Raw genomic sequence first — 19,496 nt, 5'->3', positions numbered from 1 at the left:
AATGTTGATGGATGATTTGCTTAGTTTAGTATGGCGTAGAACATCAAGCTCACCCTGAAATAACTAGATTAATATTGTTATTTGCGGGTGTGGATGTGGATATATATATTCAGTTGTTAGCTGACTTCGAGTGGAAGCTGTTTTTAAATTATATTATTATGTATTAGATTACAAATGGCGTTTCTGAACACGTCTGTTTACTAAAAGTATTTTTCACTATAAAAGAATACTGTCAAAAAACTTCATACTAATCAATATTTATTCATGTTACATTAAGCCAAAATTATGTAAATAATCCTTGACAAGACTAGTGTACAAATTATTTGTTATATACAGGGAACATAATTTTGTCAACAACGAACACATATTGAACAACAGTACAGCAGCTGTAAGATTTACTTTTCTATTGGACTATAAGTTTCTGGTAACATAACTCACAGAATGTTATTGGTCGTGATTCAAATGTAGAGAGATACTGCAATTGTGAAACGTTTTTGAGATGGAAAGCGGCTCTCTGTTATTGTGCGAGATTATAAATTACATTCAGCTTAGGGTAATTAGTTAGATAGCAGTACTTAGTCGATGACAGGACTACTTTGAACCTATTGTTGTATCGGCTGTAGTCTGTTATACAGCAGCAAGGTGCAGGTATTGGTAGGAAAAATGCAGACTCTCCTGCTGCATATTACTCAATGAACTGGCGTTAAATCTTTACATTTAAAACAATCGTCTCACGACGACGTATGTGTGCCATACTGCTTTACTCATTTCGTGTTGGTGCTTGAGACTCGCAACAGTGATTACACAACGAGCGTTTGCTTGTACATTTTGAAATTCTGCAAGCTTTGCAATTTATTTTCATTTAAGCTACAATGTTTTAACGCTATTTAATAAGTTTTCCTGTCCGGAAAATCAACACTAAGTCTTGCGATTGTACTTTCCAACCCTTACAAAGTCAACGTAGATGACGACAAGTCAGCGATACATATTTTTAATGCATCGGAACCTCAACCTCTGTTTTAGAAATGTGATATAATCTGAAAAATAGGTAATTATAGCAAAGATACCAAAATCACGAGTGTAAATAAGGTACTTCAAGGTGAGGAACAACTTGTTTCACGCCAGCCTTAGAGTTTCTAAAGATGGTAACATGTCTTAAACCAGCGAATTACACTCCTAAACAATGACTTCCTTGCTGCGTGAGAGGAACCAGACTTTCATGGGTTCCGACTTGCCCTTCATTGTAACAGGACCTCGATACTCCAAGTGGAACTGTGGATCGGCGTTGCAGCCCTCGCAGAGGTACCTGTCGAGAGACAAGAAACATCAAGAACATTGTCATCAGCAGGGAAATCATTTTATGCATTTCGTATAAAAAAAAAGTAATACTGTATCGCAGTGATACTTTATACTGTATTAAAATACATACTCAGAAATGACTGCCTATTGGACGTATCAAAGCAAAGAGGGCAACTGTCACACAGTATTTAGCAGAGAAACTCACTTCATTGGCTCAATATGATGGTATGCGTGTGTGTGTGTGTGTGTGTGTGTGTGTGTGTGTGTGTGTGTGTGTGCGTGCGTGCAGTTCCTTAAGATTTTTTAGGATATTAAGAAATTAAGAACTGAAGGAGAAGTAGGCGAAATGAATTAAAATTTGTGCTGCGGCTGGGACTTGAACCCGGAGTTTCTTGCTTTTTTTTAGAACTACTTTTTTATTTTTATTTTTCTTTTTTTTGTGCTACTCAGTCAGTTTTTTTAAGGAGGTGGGGGAGAGCGGGGAAGGCAGAGCGATCAGGGGTCGTAACCCGAGGCCTGGTTGCAGTGCCCCCCCGTCCGTCAAGGAATCAGGGATGGGAAGGGGAAATCTTTTGTGGGAATTATTATTTATTTATTTAGTTTTATTTACTGTTTTTAATACATTATTAATGTGGATTTACTTTATACCACAAGAAAAATAAATGTATCTAGCACCGCATCGTGCTCTGAGAAAAAGAAAACAATATCTCGGCACGTTACTACACCGAGGTATGTTTATGGGTAAAACGAAAATAAAAGTGCTTCATACGGGATGCAGAAGGGTGTGCCTCTACTCTCCCTACGCTTCATCATCCAGGTACGTCTTCACGTACATCATGTTGTTCCATCGAGAATCGACCTTAGTCATGTCAGCTCACTCAATGGGTATCTTCTCCTACCTGTTGATGATCCAGCTGCGTGGAGGGTCGCGGAGGGCACTCCCTAAGTAATTAGAAAAATACTGTCTGTATTTTGGGTTCCGTACGATCTTGCAATGACGTTCTTGTAGGTAGTTCCAAAAGTCTAATACATCTTTAGGTCCATCGTGAAATAAGTAGTGTACCACATGCGCACGGATCCACGTGACAGCATTGGTCTTGGCGCGCGGGAAACACTATTGATCCGGAAATAGTAGAAACCGAGGTGTAATGTGTTCCGGAGTCACTAGTAGAAAATACGACAAAATTTGTCGCACCAAGCGCCATACGTCTTCTGTCGCGCCACATGTGAGAAGGTGTTCGTGCGTGTCTGGTATCCCGCAGTCTACGCAGAGAGGCGATTCCACCATTTTTATCTTGTGGAGGCGTGATCGGGTGATCTGTTTACCATTGACTGTGATGTACCATGTGGATCGGACGGCTGTGTCCAGTGGAACCGCGTGAATCGCCTTCCACACCACCTTCCAATTAACCTGAGGGCTTTTGGTCTCCACGATGTTCGGTGGGCGCCTCTGTTGTAGGACATGATATATACCCCGCGCCGAGGCCTGTTTCGTCGGTGGCACTGCGATACGGACATAGCTGTGCTCAATGTAAAAGTTCCCGAAGTAGTAGAAGGGTGGGGGTATGTCTTGCGTCATCAGTGGGGGCATAAGGGAGGGCGGAGCTAAGGACTCCAACAGCAAACCTGTCAAACGTTCCGGGTGGTGGCGCCACAGCTTGATGTGTGAGCTGACATACAGGGCCACAGCTCTGTCGTGGACATGGACTAGACCAAAACCTCCCCTTTCTGGGGGAAGGGCCAGTGACCCATACCTGACTTTGAAGAGCATGCCAGTGCTGACGTAGGCTCCTAATGCCGCTAATAGACGTCGAGCCATCATAACGGTATTGGGAGAACACGCGCTATGTGTGGAAGGCGCGATGCGAGGTAAACATTGACGAAGGGTGTCCTTTGGAGAATGTCGAGGGTCCTCAGACGAAGGTTGAAGATCTGGACCCGAATTTGTTGTAATAAGCGGCGGTAGTTAAGAGCCGCAGTGCGACGTATGTCATCGTGAAACTCTATTCCGAGACATTTGATAGTGCCACGAAGCTGTATGGGTTGGACACATGCTGGGGTCAACCCGTCTTCTATGGCCATGGCGACCGATTTGGCGACGAGACAGCTGCCGGAAGCCACACCGTACGTAGTAATCCATTCTACTGCTCTGTTGACATCGTCGCGATTGCGGAACACGAGAACCAGGTCGTCTGCATATGCTGTACAGCGAAATGTGAGGTCACATAGGGTATGACCGGTGAGGCGTTGACGGAGGCCGCAGAGGAGCGGTTCCAGTGCCAGAGCATATAGTAACGTCGGCAAGGGGCAGCCTTGACGCACGGAGCGGAAAATCGGGAGGGGCTGCGAGAGACGCCCGTTACCGAGCACTTTGGAAGTCGCCCCTCGGAGGAGGCGCATCACGACGTCTGTGAATTGCTGTGGGTACTGCATGTGCTGGAGAACGAACGTTAGGTACGCGTGATCCACTCGATCGAAAGCCTGGCTAAAATCTAGTGATGCCAGCGCTCCCGGAATGCGGCGTGCCCTGGCTTGGGCTATTAAGTCACGGTATCGACACAATGCTGTGTGGATGTTGTTGATACCCCCTAGGGAAGTCTGATTTGGCGAGATGACATAAGGTAGGGTCGGTCGTAGAGAGTTTGCTAATAGTCTGGTAAATATCTTCATGTCACAGTTGACGAGTGTTAGCGGGCGGTAACCTTGTATTCGAGCCCCACCTTTAGGTTTGTGAACCGGTATAATTATTCCTTTAACGAAGGGGCACCGCTGGGGATATAAGCTCCCGACAGATGTGTGTTAACTTGGGAGCCAGTAAATACTGGAAAGTTCTATAAAACTCCACAGGGAGCCCATCGGGGCCAGGAGACTTATTCGCCGCTCCTTTAACAATGGCGTCGATAACTTCGTCTTCTGTAAGGTCGTTCAATAATTCAGTTTGTAAATCCTGTGGGACAAAGCCGTAAACCAGTTGTGAGACTGCTGTCACCGTCGTTGGGTGGGAACATTGGGCAGCATAAAGTCGTGCGTAATGGTCGAAGAAGGCTGCACCAATATCGCGTTGTGTGGTGTGATGACGGCCGTCCTCAGTGGTGATGGCATGTATCAGCGCCCGTCTTCGCAGTGTGCGTTCTCGGATGACGTGGTACATGGTTGGTCGTTCCGTTGCGAGTCTGTCTTGTGTTCGTGCTCGGACGATCGTCCCTTCGAGGTGTCGGCGCATATGGGCTACGATCTGTGCTTTCGCACGCTGAACTGTCAACTGCCGTTCCGGTGTGGGTGGCAAGGAGGCGCATTCGCGAAGGACGGTGATATAAAAGTCAAGGGTCTGCCTCCTCCAAGTAGCAGTCTCACCACCATACGTAATAAAGGTACGCCACCAACTAAGCGACGTAGGATACGTTGGGAGGCGGAGGACGCACAAACTCCACGTGTCTTCGATGGCGCGTCGACCATCCGGAGAAGCGAGACGAGCAAGGTTTAATTTCCAGGGATGTCGGCTGCGCCACACCCGTTGGCGACGAAGGGTGACGGCACATATATAGGCCTCGTGGTCAGAGAAGGCTACTGGCCACACCCTCGCGGCACTCACCGTTGCCGTGAGAGAACGGGAGACGTAAATCCTATCGATGCGACTAGACGAGTGACTCGTGCAATGGGTCTATTTCCTCGGACATGTTCCTATGTATCTATCAGCTGGAGATCGCCGATGAGTGTCCCAAGTTCGGGGCACGGTGAATGGCGTGGCAGCTGATCTTTAGGTGCTTGGGTGCAATTGAAATCGCCCCCTAAAATCAAGTCATTGTGCCTGCCCTGAAAAAGCGGTGCTATGTGCTATTCCTTCTGCGAAGAAGAGCGATCGGTCACGACGGCCATTCGTTCCGGAAGGGGCGTACACATTGATAAACCGGACGCCTTGCACCGTTACGGCCATTCCTCTAGCGTCGGGGAGATATCGGACTTCGTCCGCCTTGACGCCCTCTCTGAGGAGAATGGCGACTCCACTGTTAGTTGGCGAGGCGTGGGCCACATGAGCCGTATAACCATACATACCCGGGAAATCGGTGACGAAGACTTCTTGGAGAAAGACAATGTCAACGTCTGCTGCATTGAGTATGTCTTGGAGCAGCGACAACTAGTCCGAATGGTGTTAATGTTGATGGTCGTTAAGCGATAGGTGTGTAGATCGTCTCCTGCGGTGGGGGCCGCCGTCAGTGTCGCCGTAAAAGGTGGGGCCTGTGATGTGCTGGCCGCGTCCGCGCAGTCATCGGTTGCTACTCGGGAGGGGCCGAGGTGTGGTAGGAGAGACCCCTCTCCTCATCCACCACAGCGGCCGTAGAATTGTCTTCAATGTCATCCGCCCAAGGTCCGTAAGGTAACGGTGGGTGCGGTAGAACACTTGTGGGCTGAGTGACTAAGGGTGAATCCGCAGTTGTTTCCGGTTGTATACCAACGGCGGGCACTGTGCTGGCCATCCGTTTGTCCGAGAGAGCGCAATCGGATTTGTCAAAATCAGACAAAGTGACAGGTGAGGGCGATCTCGTGTCATCCATTTTCCTCGTCGTTTCGTCGGCCGTCCGATCGTCAACTGGAGAAGACGTCCGCTGGAGGAAATCGTCTGAGGGTGTGTGACGTCGCTTTTTATGTTTTCTCGGTGACCTTTGTTTGCGGACATGGGTTTCTGTGTCCGAAAGAGTTTGTGGTTCCCGTATAGCAGCCACTCAGGTAGAAAGGTAGAGGTCGGTACAACCCTAGCATTGAGTTCCATTCTATCGTCCGAATCATCATGTGGAGTCGATGGGTGGCGTTCTTAAACCTCTGCAGGCACCGTAATGGTGTTGGTCAATCCAGAACCGGTGACAGGTGCGAATTCTAAAGCTTCCTGTCTACCGGGGCGATTGTCGTCTGTCATGACGGTCGAGCGTGTCACCTCTGCGTAATTGAGGGGGAGGGCCGTGAGCGTAGGAGGTGGTGTCGGGTCATGCAATGGAAGTTGTGTAACCCGACGTTGAATACACGTCGAGCGCGCATGACCCTCCTGGCCGCAACCAGAACAAGTATGAGGTTGGCCGTCGTACATTATTATTGCTCGACAGCCACCTAAGACTAAGTAGGACGGCACATGTTTCTTTAATTAATTTTCACTTGTCGGACGCCGTTGAGGACCTGGTACGTCTCGAAGGTGTTCCATTTTTCGGCCACGTGGCTAATTATCGTCCCATAAGGGTGGAAAGCTGAGGTAACGACGTCCGTTGGTACTTCGAAAGGGAGTTCGAAGACTCTTAGTGTGCGTAATCCTAGTCCAGCATGGTCAACAGCAACCTCTCCGATGTGACCATCGGAGTGTTTGAACTTGAGAGTGTTGGCGCATCTGCTCACAACTGCGTGACATTAATCGTCATCGACCATCTTGACGTAAACGATTCTACTTGTGATGGATAGGTGAATACCGATGATGCGTTGTGTTGGTATTTGAACTTCGTCACGGATGAATCGTTCGACTTCAAAGGCTCGTGGTCGTGCGTATTCGGGCTGGACGCTGATCTTGATGGTAGCTTTTCTGTACGAATGGGCCATGGCGACTCAGTGTTAACGGACGCGAGTATTAGCTGCAGCGAGGAAGTAAACAAACTACACGCGCTCGCGACTCTGCGGACGGGACGTAAACAAGACGTCCTCGCCGCTCACCGGCCGAAAGCAGACTGATTCTAGTCAGAAATGCTAACCATTACACCACCGCAGTACGATGGTCAAAGCTGCTGCACGAACTACCTAAGCTTAGTGCCCTCCTCAACACAAACTTCAATTCATTTTTCCCTTACATATCGGAGAGCCCTGGCAGCAATGACAATATGTAAAGGGAAAACTGGATTGAAGTTTGTGTTGGGGGGGGGGGGGGGGGGCAGTCAGCTTAGGTAGTTCGTGTAGCAGTGCTGACCATCGTATTGTGGTGGTGTAATGGTTAGCTTTTCTACCTAGTAAGCAAGAAGACCCGGGTTCGAGTCCCGGCCGCAGCAGAAATTCTAATTCACTTCTAACATTAACGTAGACAATAAAAAAAGAGACTTAAATGTCTCAGGGAACCTTTCAATATACGATCTGAAAGAGAAGTCATCCGAGCAATTCGCAGCAGTTGTAGATGATGTTTTAAGATCGAAAACACTTAAATCGATAAGGAATAGGAGGTAATGAGAACATATCTAAACCACCTTCGATCTTCCTGTTCTTACTATTATTTGTACATAGTGCAGATAAATTTTAGGAGTGATTTGATATACATAAACAGAAAGTTTAACCATGTGGTGCACTCGTCCTCAGCAGGGGGCAGCTGTTAATGTCGCTTCTTTGGCGTTTTCAGTCAGTCCCGAGGCTGAGAATGCTCGCAGCTCACTCCAATTTTACACTCCCTATTAGCATTTGTAGCGTCAATGGAAATGTGCACCACTGGGTTAATGACAGGCCTGTAAGGCCGGGCGCGGTGGCCGAGCGATTCTAGGCGCTTCCGTCCGGAACCGCGCGACTGCTATGGTCGCAGGTTCGTATCCTGCCTCGGGCGTGGATGTGTGTGATGTCCTTAGGTTAGGTAGCTTTAAGTAGTTCTAAGTTCTAGGGGACTGATGACCTCAGATGTTAAGTCCCATAGTGCTCAGAGCCACTTGAACCAACCGTAGGCCCGGAAGTCAATTAATGAAATAATATATGAAGACAGTAACTGTTCTCGAAAGAACAGAATACTGTTGATGACCGTGCAGCTTTTACCTGGAATAAATGATGACTAACTGAAACCCTCAGCTGCCTACAGGTGTTGTTGATATACCTCGATGTGGACAGCTGAAAATGTGTGCCCCGACCGGGACTCGTACCCGGGAACTCCTGCTTACATGGCAGACGCTCTATCCATTTTTTTTTAATTAAAGAGTGTTCAGCTATGAGTAGGTGGAGACAAGGCGGGCAGGGGTCGGAACCCGAGGCCTGGCCGCAATGCCTCCCCCGTCCCGTCCCTGGATCACTCCCTCAAACAAGCTTTGTTATTTATGTTTGTTTTATTTTATTATTTTTATTATGTTTTTTTTCTTCACCAGGAACAGGGTAAATGAACAAAAGATCTTTATTGGTACAAACTTAAATACAAGAAAAATGCCATCCTTCCGGCGAAAATAACACAAGACAGGATACTCGTAAAAGGTGAGCAAGTTTTTTTAGTATGAACAAGGTGTAGGAAAAAAAAACTAATAATACTGATGGAAGCTAAGAGGTGTAAAGCAATATACAGTGGAGTGAGGGAAAAACCAGTGTTTATCTGGTGTAGTGCATAAAAGAAAGGAGGCGCGTGTCCATGCGCCTACTCCACTATGGGTTACAATGTAGAAAGCAGCGCGAGTGGTCTCAGATGTCAGCAGGGGGGGGGGGGGGGGGGGGGGGAAGTGCTGTCGGCGTGTGGCACCATCCAACTGAGCGGGGGTGACGTAAAGATCGCGTGTAGGTAATTAGCGAAGAAGTCGGGGTAGCGCGGTCGCTGTTCGACTTCACTGTGGGCAGTTTGTAAGTGCTGCCAGAAATCAAGGCGTGATTTGTCGCCATCATTATACATGTAGGTGATGGTCCATCCCTTGACCCATACAATCGCATGATTTTTGGTGGCGGGGAAATAAGTATTCTCAGGATGGATAAAAGTCCATGGGTCAATCGAGTCCGGCGGAACACGGAGGTAACAGGCAACAAACTGTCGGGCAAGTTTCCAGACGTCACTGGTGGCAGCACAAGTCAGTTGATGGACATCGTCACCCATGAGGTGGCAAATCGAGCAGAATGGAGAGTCCTTTAGTCCGATGGCGTGAAGACGATGATTTGTGGCGAATTTTTCATTGCGATCTGGTACCATGTTGCCCGGACGTTGGAGGAAAGAAAAGGCCGGTGGATGTGACGCCAAACCGTGGGCCACCGCGTGGACGGATGTCGCAGTTCGATATTGTTGCTGGATATGGAACGAAGGAGTGGGGTGTAAAAATCCTTAGGTCGAGGAAACGCGTGGTCGGTAAGTGTGTGTGAGCATAACTGAAGTCGACGACGAAATCAGAAATGTGCGTCAGATGGTGCTTGATGTGTCCGACTGGTACTGGTGGTGTTATAGTCGTGTGCACAAGAATTTCCAGCAAGCTGCGCGTAACGGAGGTGCCGCCGTGCCACTGCTTGTGCATCGTGGACATGTACAAGGACGCCGCGCGGAGTCGCACATTGACAAGACCGAGACCACCGGCTCGCGGGGGAAGGGTGAGCGCGTCGTAGCGGATCTTAAAGAGCGTACCAGCCGTAAGGAAGTATCCGAAGGCAGCCTGGAGGCTGCGTCCAATAGTTGATGGCAGCGGGAGGACCTGTGCAATGTGGACCATTCTGGACGCCACATGTTGATTGAGGTATTGGACACGTTGTAAGGAATCGAGTCGTCGGAGAAGATTTTGTCGCACCGTCGTGCGGATGGTTTGGAGAGCACCCCGAAAATTGATGGCAGCGGAGCGGCGCACGGTGGAGGTGAAAATGATACCAAGGTATCGTAGTTTCTGTACACACGGGAGAGGTGCTAAGTCGTCGTGTGAGAGGCCGCGTCCAATGGGCATCGCCACGGATTTAGTCACATTCATGTTACTGCCCGCTGCAGTGCCGTACGTTGATATCAAATCAAGTACCGTGTGTGTTTCAATCCGTGAGCGGATCAAGAGAAGGAGGTCGTCCGCATACACACGACATCGAAAACTGTGCTGTCGCAGAGTGAGACCAGAAAGGTGGCTCGTCAGACTACCGATGAGTGGCTCCAGGCTGATGGCATAGAGTAGGTTCGAAAGTGGTCAGCCTTACCGTACGGAACGTCGGATCGCCGCTGGTCCCGCCACACGGCCATTAACCTGAATCAGCGATTCGGCGGTGCCGTACAGGCGCCGGATTACGTCGATAAAGGCTGGTGGAAATCCCATGCGGTTCATCACGGAGAACGGAAAAGGATGCCGCACTTTGTCGAATGCGCTGTCAAAATCAATGGCAACCACTGCGGAGCGGAGTCTGCACGCCGCTGCCAGTGCAATTAAACCGCGACTTTCTCCTGTGGCCGTTTGTATATTAACTGAGCCGTCCGGAGTTGTCTGTTCCGGGGATAGAATGCTAGGCAGGACCTTGCGGCATCGCGTTGCCAGGAGGCGTGTAAAAATTTTACAGTCTGCGTTAAGCAGAGTCAGGGGACGGTAATGTGCTGTCGTCACACCTGGTGTCGGTTTGTGGATGGGTATAATAATTCCCGTGACGAAGGACGGCGGTACGGCGTTCCCCATCGTCAGCAGTTCATGAAATATCGTTGTCCACCGTGACGCCATTAGTGTGAAGAAAGCGCGATAAAATTCTATCGGCAATCCGTCGACACCAGGTGACTTATTCAGAGCACCTTTTTTGATTGCATCTTGGATTTCATCACGCGTAATGGGCTCCATCAGCTCATCCGCTTCGTCGCTGGTGAGGGTGCGAGTTACGTGTGGTAACACAGACTCCTCAGCGTGGTTGTTGGTAGTCTCCTCCTGGTACATTGTGCGGTAGTGGTCGACAAAGGCGCTGACGATTTCGGCCTGGCAAGTGACGTGCTGGCCGCGACAGGTTGTGATCTCGGTGATGAGTTGTCGTCGCCGATGTTTCCTATCGGAGGCGATATGATGCATGGTCGGATGTTCCTGTTCCGCCGAATCTTGATATCGGGTTCGCACCATAGCCCCCTGCAGTCGACGGCATGTCAAAGTTACAATTTGGGCCTTAATCCTGCTGCGTTCCCTCTGGGTGTCGGGTGTGGGCAGTTGGGCGTCCAGGTCGCGGAGAACGGCGTAGAAATAGTCGGTAGTGTGCCGGCGCCACATAGCAACTTCCTTTCCATACTGAATCAAAGTACGTCGAATGGCAGGTTTGGCATATTCCAGCCACCAGGTCAAGGTCGTGCAGTATTTAGGTAAGCGACGTTCACAGGTGGCCCATGTCTCGGTAAGACATTGAAGACATTCGGGATCATGAAGATGGGAGGTGTTTAGCTTCCACGGTGCACGACTGCGCCAGACCACTTGCTTGGGGAAGAGAATGTTGCAGATGTAGGCACAGTGGTCCGAAAAGGCCAGGGGCCAAAGTTCTGCACCTTGGACTGCAGGTGTGAGTTCCCGAGAGACGTAAATTCTGTCCAGGCGGCTCGCGGAGTGACTCGTCTGGTAAGTATGTCCAGGGGCGTCGCCGTGCTGAACTTCCCAAGTGTCGCGGAGCAACAGATCTCGGACGACAAGACACAGTTCTTGACAGGTGTTGTAGTGGGGCACTTGATCTTTAGGGTGCAAGACAAAATTAAAATCACCCCCAAACAAGTAATGGTCGCAGCGTCCAAGAAACAAAGGAGCGATTTCTTCTGAATAGAAGAGGGCCCCGTCGCGTCTGCGGGTGGAGCCTGACGGAGCGTAAATGTTGACGATACGCGTCCCCATGACGGTGACGGCCATGCCTCTGGCAGATGGAAGGTATGTGTTATCGGTCACTGGAATGCCTTCTCTGGCGTAGACGGCTACGCCGCGTCCCAGGTGGTCACCAGGAGAAGGATAAGTGTTATATCCCGCGACGTCTGGAAGTGTGGCCAAGTGTACTTCCTGTAGTAGTGCTATATCGACGTCCGACGCCCATATCATCTCTCGCAGCAGTTGAAGTTTCACGGGTGAGCTGATGGTGTTAGTGTTGATCGTCGCTATTCGGTAGGTTTGGAGCCGTCCCCCGCAGTGAAGGGGAACTCCACCGGCGGAGGATGAAGAGGGGCGAGGCAGCGGCGAGTCGTGCCGTGCGCCACCTGACGGCGTTATCAGCGGCGTAACGATGCTTCCGTCTGGGGTAACTCTGTCCCCAGCGTGTGGTCCGGGTCCTCATCGACGTCCTCACTCTACACCATTGAGGGCGCTGTCGTTTTGATGGTCGTACGTTCCACTTCGGTCGTAGGGGCGGAGGTCGTCTCGGCAGCAGTCGCATCGGTGGAGTCCATTGGTTCAGGAGCACCTGAGCGAGCCAGTAGAGTTGGCATCGAAACATCCACAGTCGGAGTCATGTTGCCGTCACTCGTATCGTCGTGTAGGTTTTCTGAGGCCTCGTCGTGTCGGACGGCCTCTGGAGCATCAGGGGGAGGTGATCCGTCTCGTTCCGAGACCGTACGGCGCCTCCTCTTGCACCTCTTAGGTGAACGTTGTTTGCGGATTCGTCCCTCTGTGTCGGAAGACGGAAGGGAGTCGCGTCGCTCTGAGAGGAAGGCTGTCGCGGGAACGTCAAATGAAGGGGTGTCCATATGTTCAGGCGGGTGGTTGTCGGAAGTCGTCGCTGTTGGTAGTGGCGCCGTAGTAGTGTCTGGCACTGAGCGCGACGTGTCGGCCCCGGCGGTATCCATAGCAGCTGGAAGGGTCACCGGTTCATGGTCCGATGAGCGGCGGCCGGCGGGAGGAGAAGAGAGCGCCGATGCGTAGGTGATCGGTAAAAACGTTGCTGGAGCCGGAGGTGCCACGGTAGCGCCTGGCAATTGGGTGATCCGTCGCTGAAGACACTCAGATCTGAGGTGGCCTTCCTTTCCGCACCCGGAACAGGTCTTGGGTTGGCCGTTGTATATGACAACCGCTCGGCACCCGCTAATTTGCAGGTAAGATGGCACGTGGCGATGGAGGTCGATGGTGATCTGCCGTACACCGTTAAGAACGGGGTATGGTTGGAATTGCGCCCAGCGTTCGGCAGTGTGGCCATGTACAGTGCCATAGGGGCGGAAAGCCGCGATAACGTCTTCCGCCGGAAGCTCGAACGGGAGTTCGAAAACTCGTATGGTGCGCATTCCTAAGCCGGCATGGTCGACAGTGACCGCTCCGACATTGCCGACGGCGTGGCAAAAGCGTAATCCATGGTTGGTGTCACGAAGTATTCTTTCACACACCGCGTCATCGACGACTTTCACGTACACAGTACTGCTTAATATGGACAAATGGATACCCAAGATGTCAGAAGCTCGGATCTTAGCAACGTCGCGTAGAAAGCGTTCCACTTCCAAGGCCTTTGGTCTTGCGTATCCGTTGCAGAAGTTGAATCGTAAAGTTGATTTTCGAAAACGATTGGCCATGGCTCTAGCGCACGTAAGCGACACGTAAGTGACGGCCGCTGAAATGTAAACAACAGCGAGCGCGCACGCTCCGCAGGCGGAAACAACAACACGTCCGCACTGCACGGCGGCGAAAGCCGGACTGGGGGTATCTGAGCCGCCGAAGACACAGATGAATAGCGCGACTGCAGGGACTTATCCCTTGCACGCTTCCCGTGAGACTCACATTCCCAACTGTCCACAATTTTACACATGTAATGTATCTTATAGATACACGTAGAATTGTGGACAGTTGGGACTAGAGGTATACCAATAACACCAGTCGGCAGCTGAGGGTTTCAGTCAGTCATCATTTAATGAAATAATGGCACGACGATATCGAGATTATGGGACACTGAGACGGTCCACTGTCGATATTCAAAGATACCAAGGCTACGTCTCTTGCAACGCCTTCCCCGGCGTCCTGCTACATAGCAGCAGGGCCGGGCGATGCGGGGGCATTGTAACGCTGTACAACGACCAACTCGTGGTTCTGTCACTTGCAGCGAGTGCAGGAGCTAGTGAGTCTTGTGGGGCAGCGGGGAAGGTGTTCGCATGTGGAGTTAATGCCGCGGGTTTGCGACAGTGTTACGTTGGACAGAAGCTCGCTGGTAGTGTTTATAGTAGATGTTCCCAGATCCCTTGCATGTGAAGTGGAGTTCGAGTTATGTGCCTTGGTTAAATTGAGTATTGACATGAAATGGTTATGCTTGCTGGCCCAGCTAACTCTTGGTCTTGATTACGAACTGTGTATGTGCTGTTGAATGTGCTAGGTGTCTTACCTAATGGCCAACTGGCACAACAAGCACGGCTCGTATAATTTGGTAATTTGACTGGATTTTGCCGTATTGGTTGTGGATTTTCATCATGGCAAAAGACTGGACAACGCAAACGAATAATCGTTAAGCTTAAATTTTAGTTTAGTATGCTAACTTTTTTTTCCTGAATGTTGCTTACTGGTGCAGTGTTTTTAAGGCATATTGCAGGTTCAGTCACCTTTATAGTTGCTAAATGTTTTTTTAATTGTGTTAAAAGCAATATATCGTTTTTAGCTCTTTTCTTAGTTACGATGAGTGACCTGCTTTTCTTACACACAGATTTTGATTGATGTCTCCCAAAATCCATTTTAAATCTTTTTGTGGGAAAGCTGTTTTAATCTTGTAATACCTGATATAATTTTTGACCTATTATTGGTAAAAGTTTATCATTTAAGTCATTACTAAGAGCCGAATTGTCTTTCAGTTGTGCACCTGATTTAAGATCCGTTTCAGTTACGTTACTCGGCTTTCAAATCACATTACCCCAGAAGTTGTTCCTCCTCCTTTTAGACTGTAAAGGATATAGTTGCTTATTTCACAGTTCTGTATGGTCTAGGAAACGAAAAAGTTTGAAAACCGGACCTGTCGGGTGTTTTTAAAACTACAAAGCAGTAATCTACAAAGGGATTTTGTTTAAAGTTTAAACTGTACATGTCTTGAAATGTTGTTGTTTCTGTTGGTGGCCTTTGTGGTTATTGTTCAATTTTATAATCTGGCCGTTTTTATTAGAGACATTTGACAAAATAAAATTATGAAAAAATTGTTCGTTTTAATTTCTTTGTATGTGCCTTTGGTGCCGTTCACTTTTGAAATGAGATAGCTCGCCATTGACGGTGAAACATGGAAATAGTCGAAGAAGTATGGTATTTAGGGTAGTTGAAAATATTTAATGGATGCATAGCAAAAGAAATAAACATAAGACTGAACTACCAGGCACATAATGTCTGTAGATGGTTTTTTATAGGCTTTGATGAGTAAGTTTGCGAATACAAAAACGCGTCACGTATAGAGAAATATCTTTTGATTGCATTGACGTAGATGTTTAACATTTTCAAGGCTTTAATACGTGACATAAATTTCAACTGGACACTTGTAACCGTTCCTTGGATAAAGGGGTCTTAACAGACCGACAGGCAGACGGAAGGGCAAATAATAGCTAAACAATATTTTTATGTGAAATAACTACAAATTAACAGCTTTCGGATTTTATCCCTTACTTTTATTGCGAAACTTTACATGTTGTCAAATTTCATGGTTCTAGATCAACGAGAAATGTCCTATGCAATGAATGGAGTTTGCGGGTATCCAAATAAATGACATAAATGGCCGTATATTTTTATTGAATCGACTTAGTAGCTTAACATTTTCGCATTTAGAAGGGTCTGTATACTTTACAGTGTAACAAATATTTCATGTTGACACCTATACCCGTTCATGAGGAAAAGTGGTCATAACATTCAGACAGACTGAGAGACGTACAGACGGACAACGAAGCGGTCCAATTAGGGCTCCGTTTTTACGACCGAGATACGGAACCCCAAAATTGGGATCGGGTGTTCTGCTAACGTAAACAGGCTTTTCCGACCTACTGAGCCTACATTATCGGTTTTTACTTTTGGTCTCTCAAAGAGAAGCGGTCAGATGTAGAACAACTTGCAGACACAGAAGCGGAAAGTAATGCGTTAGGGGACAGACAAGAGTGAAGGCGCAACTCTGTCCTCAACAGAAATGAAAAGGAAGTTGGCGGAACATGAAGGTAGAGACGAGATACTGGCAGAAGTACAGCTGTGAGGAGGGGGCGTGAGTCGTGCTCGGGTAGCTCAGTTGGTAGAGCACGTGCCCGCGAAAGGCAAAGGTCCTGAGTTCGAGTCTCGGTCCGGCACACGGTTTTAGTCTTCCAGGAAGTTTCAAACCACGCTCATTATTTATCTACTTCATAGGTACACATTAGTCAAAATTCAAACAAAGTAGAAGGTTTATTATTTTTCTATAAGTTATTTACACTACTATATTTAAAGCAGAATATTGAAAAGATGGTTCTGTCGTAAATTGTGGTACAAAAATTTTAGGTGTGATTATTACAAATTTTGGAAATTAATTGAGGGTTTCTCTTCAAAAAATCATTTTATTTTCAAAATTAAGCCGCAAGATTAGTCTCCTTTTCCGTTAAGCATGGTTAAAAACTGAATACAATATTTCATCTCTCCATATTTAATAGTTTTTAGAACGTGAAATAATTTAACTTTCAGTAAATTCAAGTTAAAGGTAAAACTTGCTTTTTCTGTTGAACTTGAATGGCACTAATGCTTCCCAGGGCCATATTCATCTTGTTTCCTGTGTTGTTCTTCCTCCTTTCCCTTTTTCACACCATTTCTTCTTATTCTTGCTTCTTTGGTGGCTTCCAACACCGATTTTTCAGCTTCGAAGAGTCTTCTTCGGTCAATGGCTACTAGAGCTCCCTGTATATTTAGTAAACCAGGCACTTCTGTCAGTCCCATATCATTAATCCTTGACACTGCACCATCATTGAAACTTGTAGGAAAAGCATCTAACACACCTATTTTGAAAGTATTTAGTCCTACTAGAATAGTTTTCGGTGTCAGTTCGCTTATACAATTGTTGAAAACTTTTTTTTGAATTTTTGAATCCTACCATGTAAACACGGCAAAGAAATTTTATTGTTGTAGGTCTCGCCTTGAATAACAGCCGTGCAGCAGCCACACCGTGAATCACTGCCAGGTGGGCACAGTGCGTGACGTGGGGTGTCGTCTGTGGAGGATGTGTGAAGGAAGGTAGCCCGTACTTCCTTTTCCATTCCCTCAAGGCCATTTTTATTTTTTCTTATGGCTTGCCCATAGTACATCTACATCTACATCTACGTCCATACTCCGCAAACCACCTGACGGTGTGTGGCGCAGGGTACCCTGAGTACCTCTATCGGTTCTCCCTTCTATTCCAGTCTCGTATTGTTCGTTGAAAGAAGGATTGTCGGTATGCTTCTGGGTGGGCTCTAATCTCTCTGATTTTATCCTCATGGTTTCTTCGCGAGCTATACGTAGGAGGGAGCAATATACTGCTTGACTCTTCGGTGAAGGTATGTTCTCGAAACTTTAACAAAAGCCCGTACCGAGCTACTGAGCGTCTCTCCTGCAGAGTCTTCCACTGGAGTTTATCTATCATCTCCGTAAAGCTTTCGCGATTACTAAATGATCCTGTAACGAAGCGCGCTGCTCTCCGTTGGATCTTCTCTATTTCACCTACAACCCTATCTGGTACGGCTCCCACACTGCTGAGCAGTATTCAAGCAGTGGGCGAACAAGCGTACTGTAACCTACTTCCTTTGTTTTCGGATTGCATTTTCTCAGGATTCTTCCAATGAATCTCAGTCTGGCTTCTGCTTTACCGACAATCAACTTTATATGATCATTCCATTTTAAATCACTCCTAATGCGTACTCCCAGATAATTTATGGAATTAACTGCTTCCAGTTGCTGACCTGGTATTTTGTAGCTAAATGATAAGGGATCTATCTTTCTATGTATTCGCAGCACATTACACTTGTCTACATTGAGATTCAATTGCCATTCCCTGCACCGTGCATCAATTCGCTGCATTTCAGTACAATTTTACATTGTTACAACCTCTCGATATAACACAGCATCATCTGCATAAAGCCTCAGTGAACTTCAGATGTCATCCACCAGGTCATTTATGTATATTGTGAATAGCAACGGCCCTATGACACTCCCCTGCGGCACACCTGAAATCACTCTTACTTCGGAAGACTTCTCTCCATTGAGAATGACATGCTGCGTTCTGTTATCTAGAAACTCCTCAATCCAATTACACAATTGGTCTGATAGTCCATATGCTCTTACTTTGGTCATTAAACGACTGTGGGGAACTGTGTCAAACGCCTTGCGGAAGTCAAGAAACACGGCATCTACCTGTGAACCCGTGTCTAAGGCCCTCTGAGTCTCGTGGACGAATAGCGCGAGCTGGGTTTCACACTACCGTCTTTTTCGAAACCCATGCTGATTCCTACAGAGTAGATTTCTAGTCTCCAGAAAAGTCATTATACTCGAACATAATACGTTTTCCAAAATTCTACAACTGATCGACGTTAGAGATATAGGTCCATAGTTCTGCACGTCTGTTCGACGTCCCTTCTTGAAAACGGGGATGACCTGTGCCCTTTTCCAATCGTTTGGAACGCTACACTCTTCTAGAGACCTACGGTACACCGCTGCAAGGAGCTGGGCAAGTTTCTTCGCGTACTCTGTGTAAAATCGAACTGGTATCTCATCAGGTCCAGCGGCCTTTCCTCTTTTGAGCGATTTTAATTGTTTCTCTATCCCTCTGTCGTCTGTTTCGATAGTGCAACCTGTATATTTCTTCGTTCTGCAAGCCGATCATGTCCATTTGTATCGTTTTTATGACTTTTTAGTACCTTAAGTTGGCTAACTTACGAAGGGCTTACAGTAGGTTATTTTTTGTTAATATTGAGAGATTAGTTATTGCTTGTTGTTGATTTGGCGCAAATGAGAGCAAAACTTTATATTTAACAGAGCTGACTGTATGTCACGGGGACGTCGTGGTGCGCGCAGCCACTTTTAAATTCCTCTAATTTTGATACTTTCTGTGGTCCATTTCTCTGGAAGTTTTTCTCGTTCAGAAAAATACAAAAAATGTTTAAAGACAAGAATGAAAGAACGATGTTTTGATAGTTATTGACGAACGAGTCCCCTTAAGCGTGTTACAGGGTAGGTTGTACTGAGAAATAATTGTTAAGAGATTCGATACGTTGCGCCGTTTCCGAGTGGTTTCCTAAAACCGAACAAGAGAGCGATACAGAAATTGAACAAAGGACGGTAGTGAGCATCGAACCCGAGCTAAGCAGTCTCGTGCACTACCATCTGTGCTGTGAGAACAAGTGGCAGTAATTCCGTCTGGCGGGCCGCTTGAGTTTTTGCTCGCAACGACCTGACTGGCGAACTGCAATGCTAATGAACTCGGAAATGGCACAACGTGACAATTTTTTTTTCTTAACATTTATTTTTTTGCACAACCTATCCTGTAACACCCTTACAAGATATTCAGACTGTTTCTGATCACCCTGTCTAAGACTGTCCTTGACAGTTGCCACGAGCAGTCCCGAAAACCTTTGAAATCTAATCCTGCCAGAGAAAGGAAGGTGCCATGTTGAAAGGCAA

At 47.5% G+C, this 19,496-nt stretch overlaps 1 protein-coding gene across 1 annotated transcript in view; it reads right to left on the bottom strand.

Moving 5' to 3' along the window:
* Window positions 1-241: 241 nt before the first annotated feature.
* Window positions 242-19,496, bottom strand: part of LOC126281618 (guanylate cyclase soluble subunit beta-1) — a 198,408-nt gene continuing 179,153 nt past the window's right edge. The window contains exon 14 of the mRNA XM_049980738.1: window positions 242-1,306. Within this exon, the coding sequence (XP_049836695.1) occupies window positions 1,177-1,306 (130 nt within the window). The 3' untranslated portion in view covers window positions 242-1,176. The remainder of the gene's footprint in view (window positions 1,307-19,496) is intronic.

Source organism: Schistocerca gregaria, chromosome 7 (genome assembly GCF_023897955.1).
Source record: "Schistocerca gregaria isolate iqSchGreg1 chromosome 7, iqSchGreg1.2, whole genome shotgun sequence".
Taxonomy (NCBI): domain Eukaryota; kingdom Metazoa; phylum Arthropoda; class Insecta; order Orthoptera; family Acrididae; genus Schistocerca; species Schistocerca gregaria.
The sequence above is the reverse complement of the archived record's forward strand: the minus strand, read 5'-3'. Positions and strand labels throughout refer to the sequence as shown.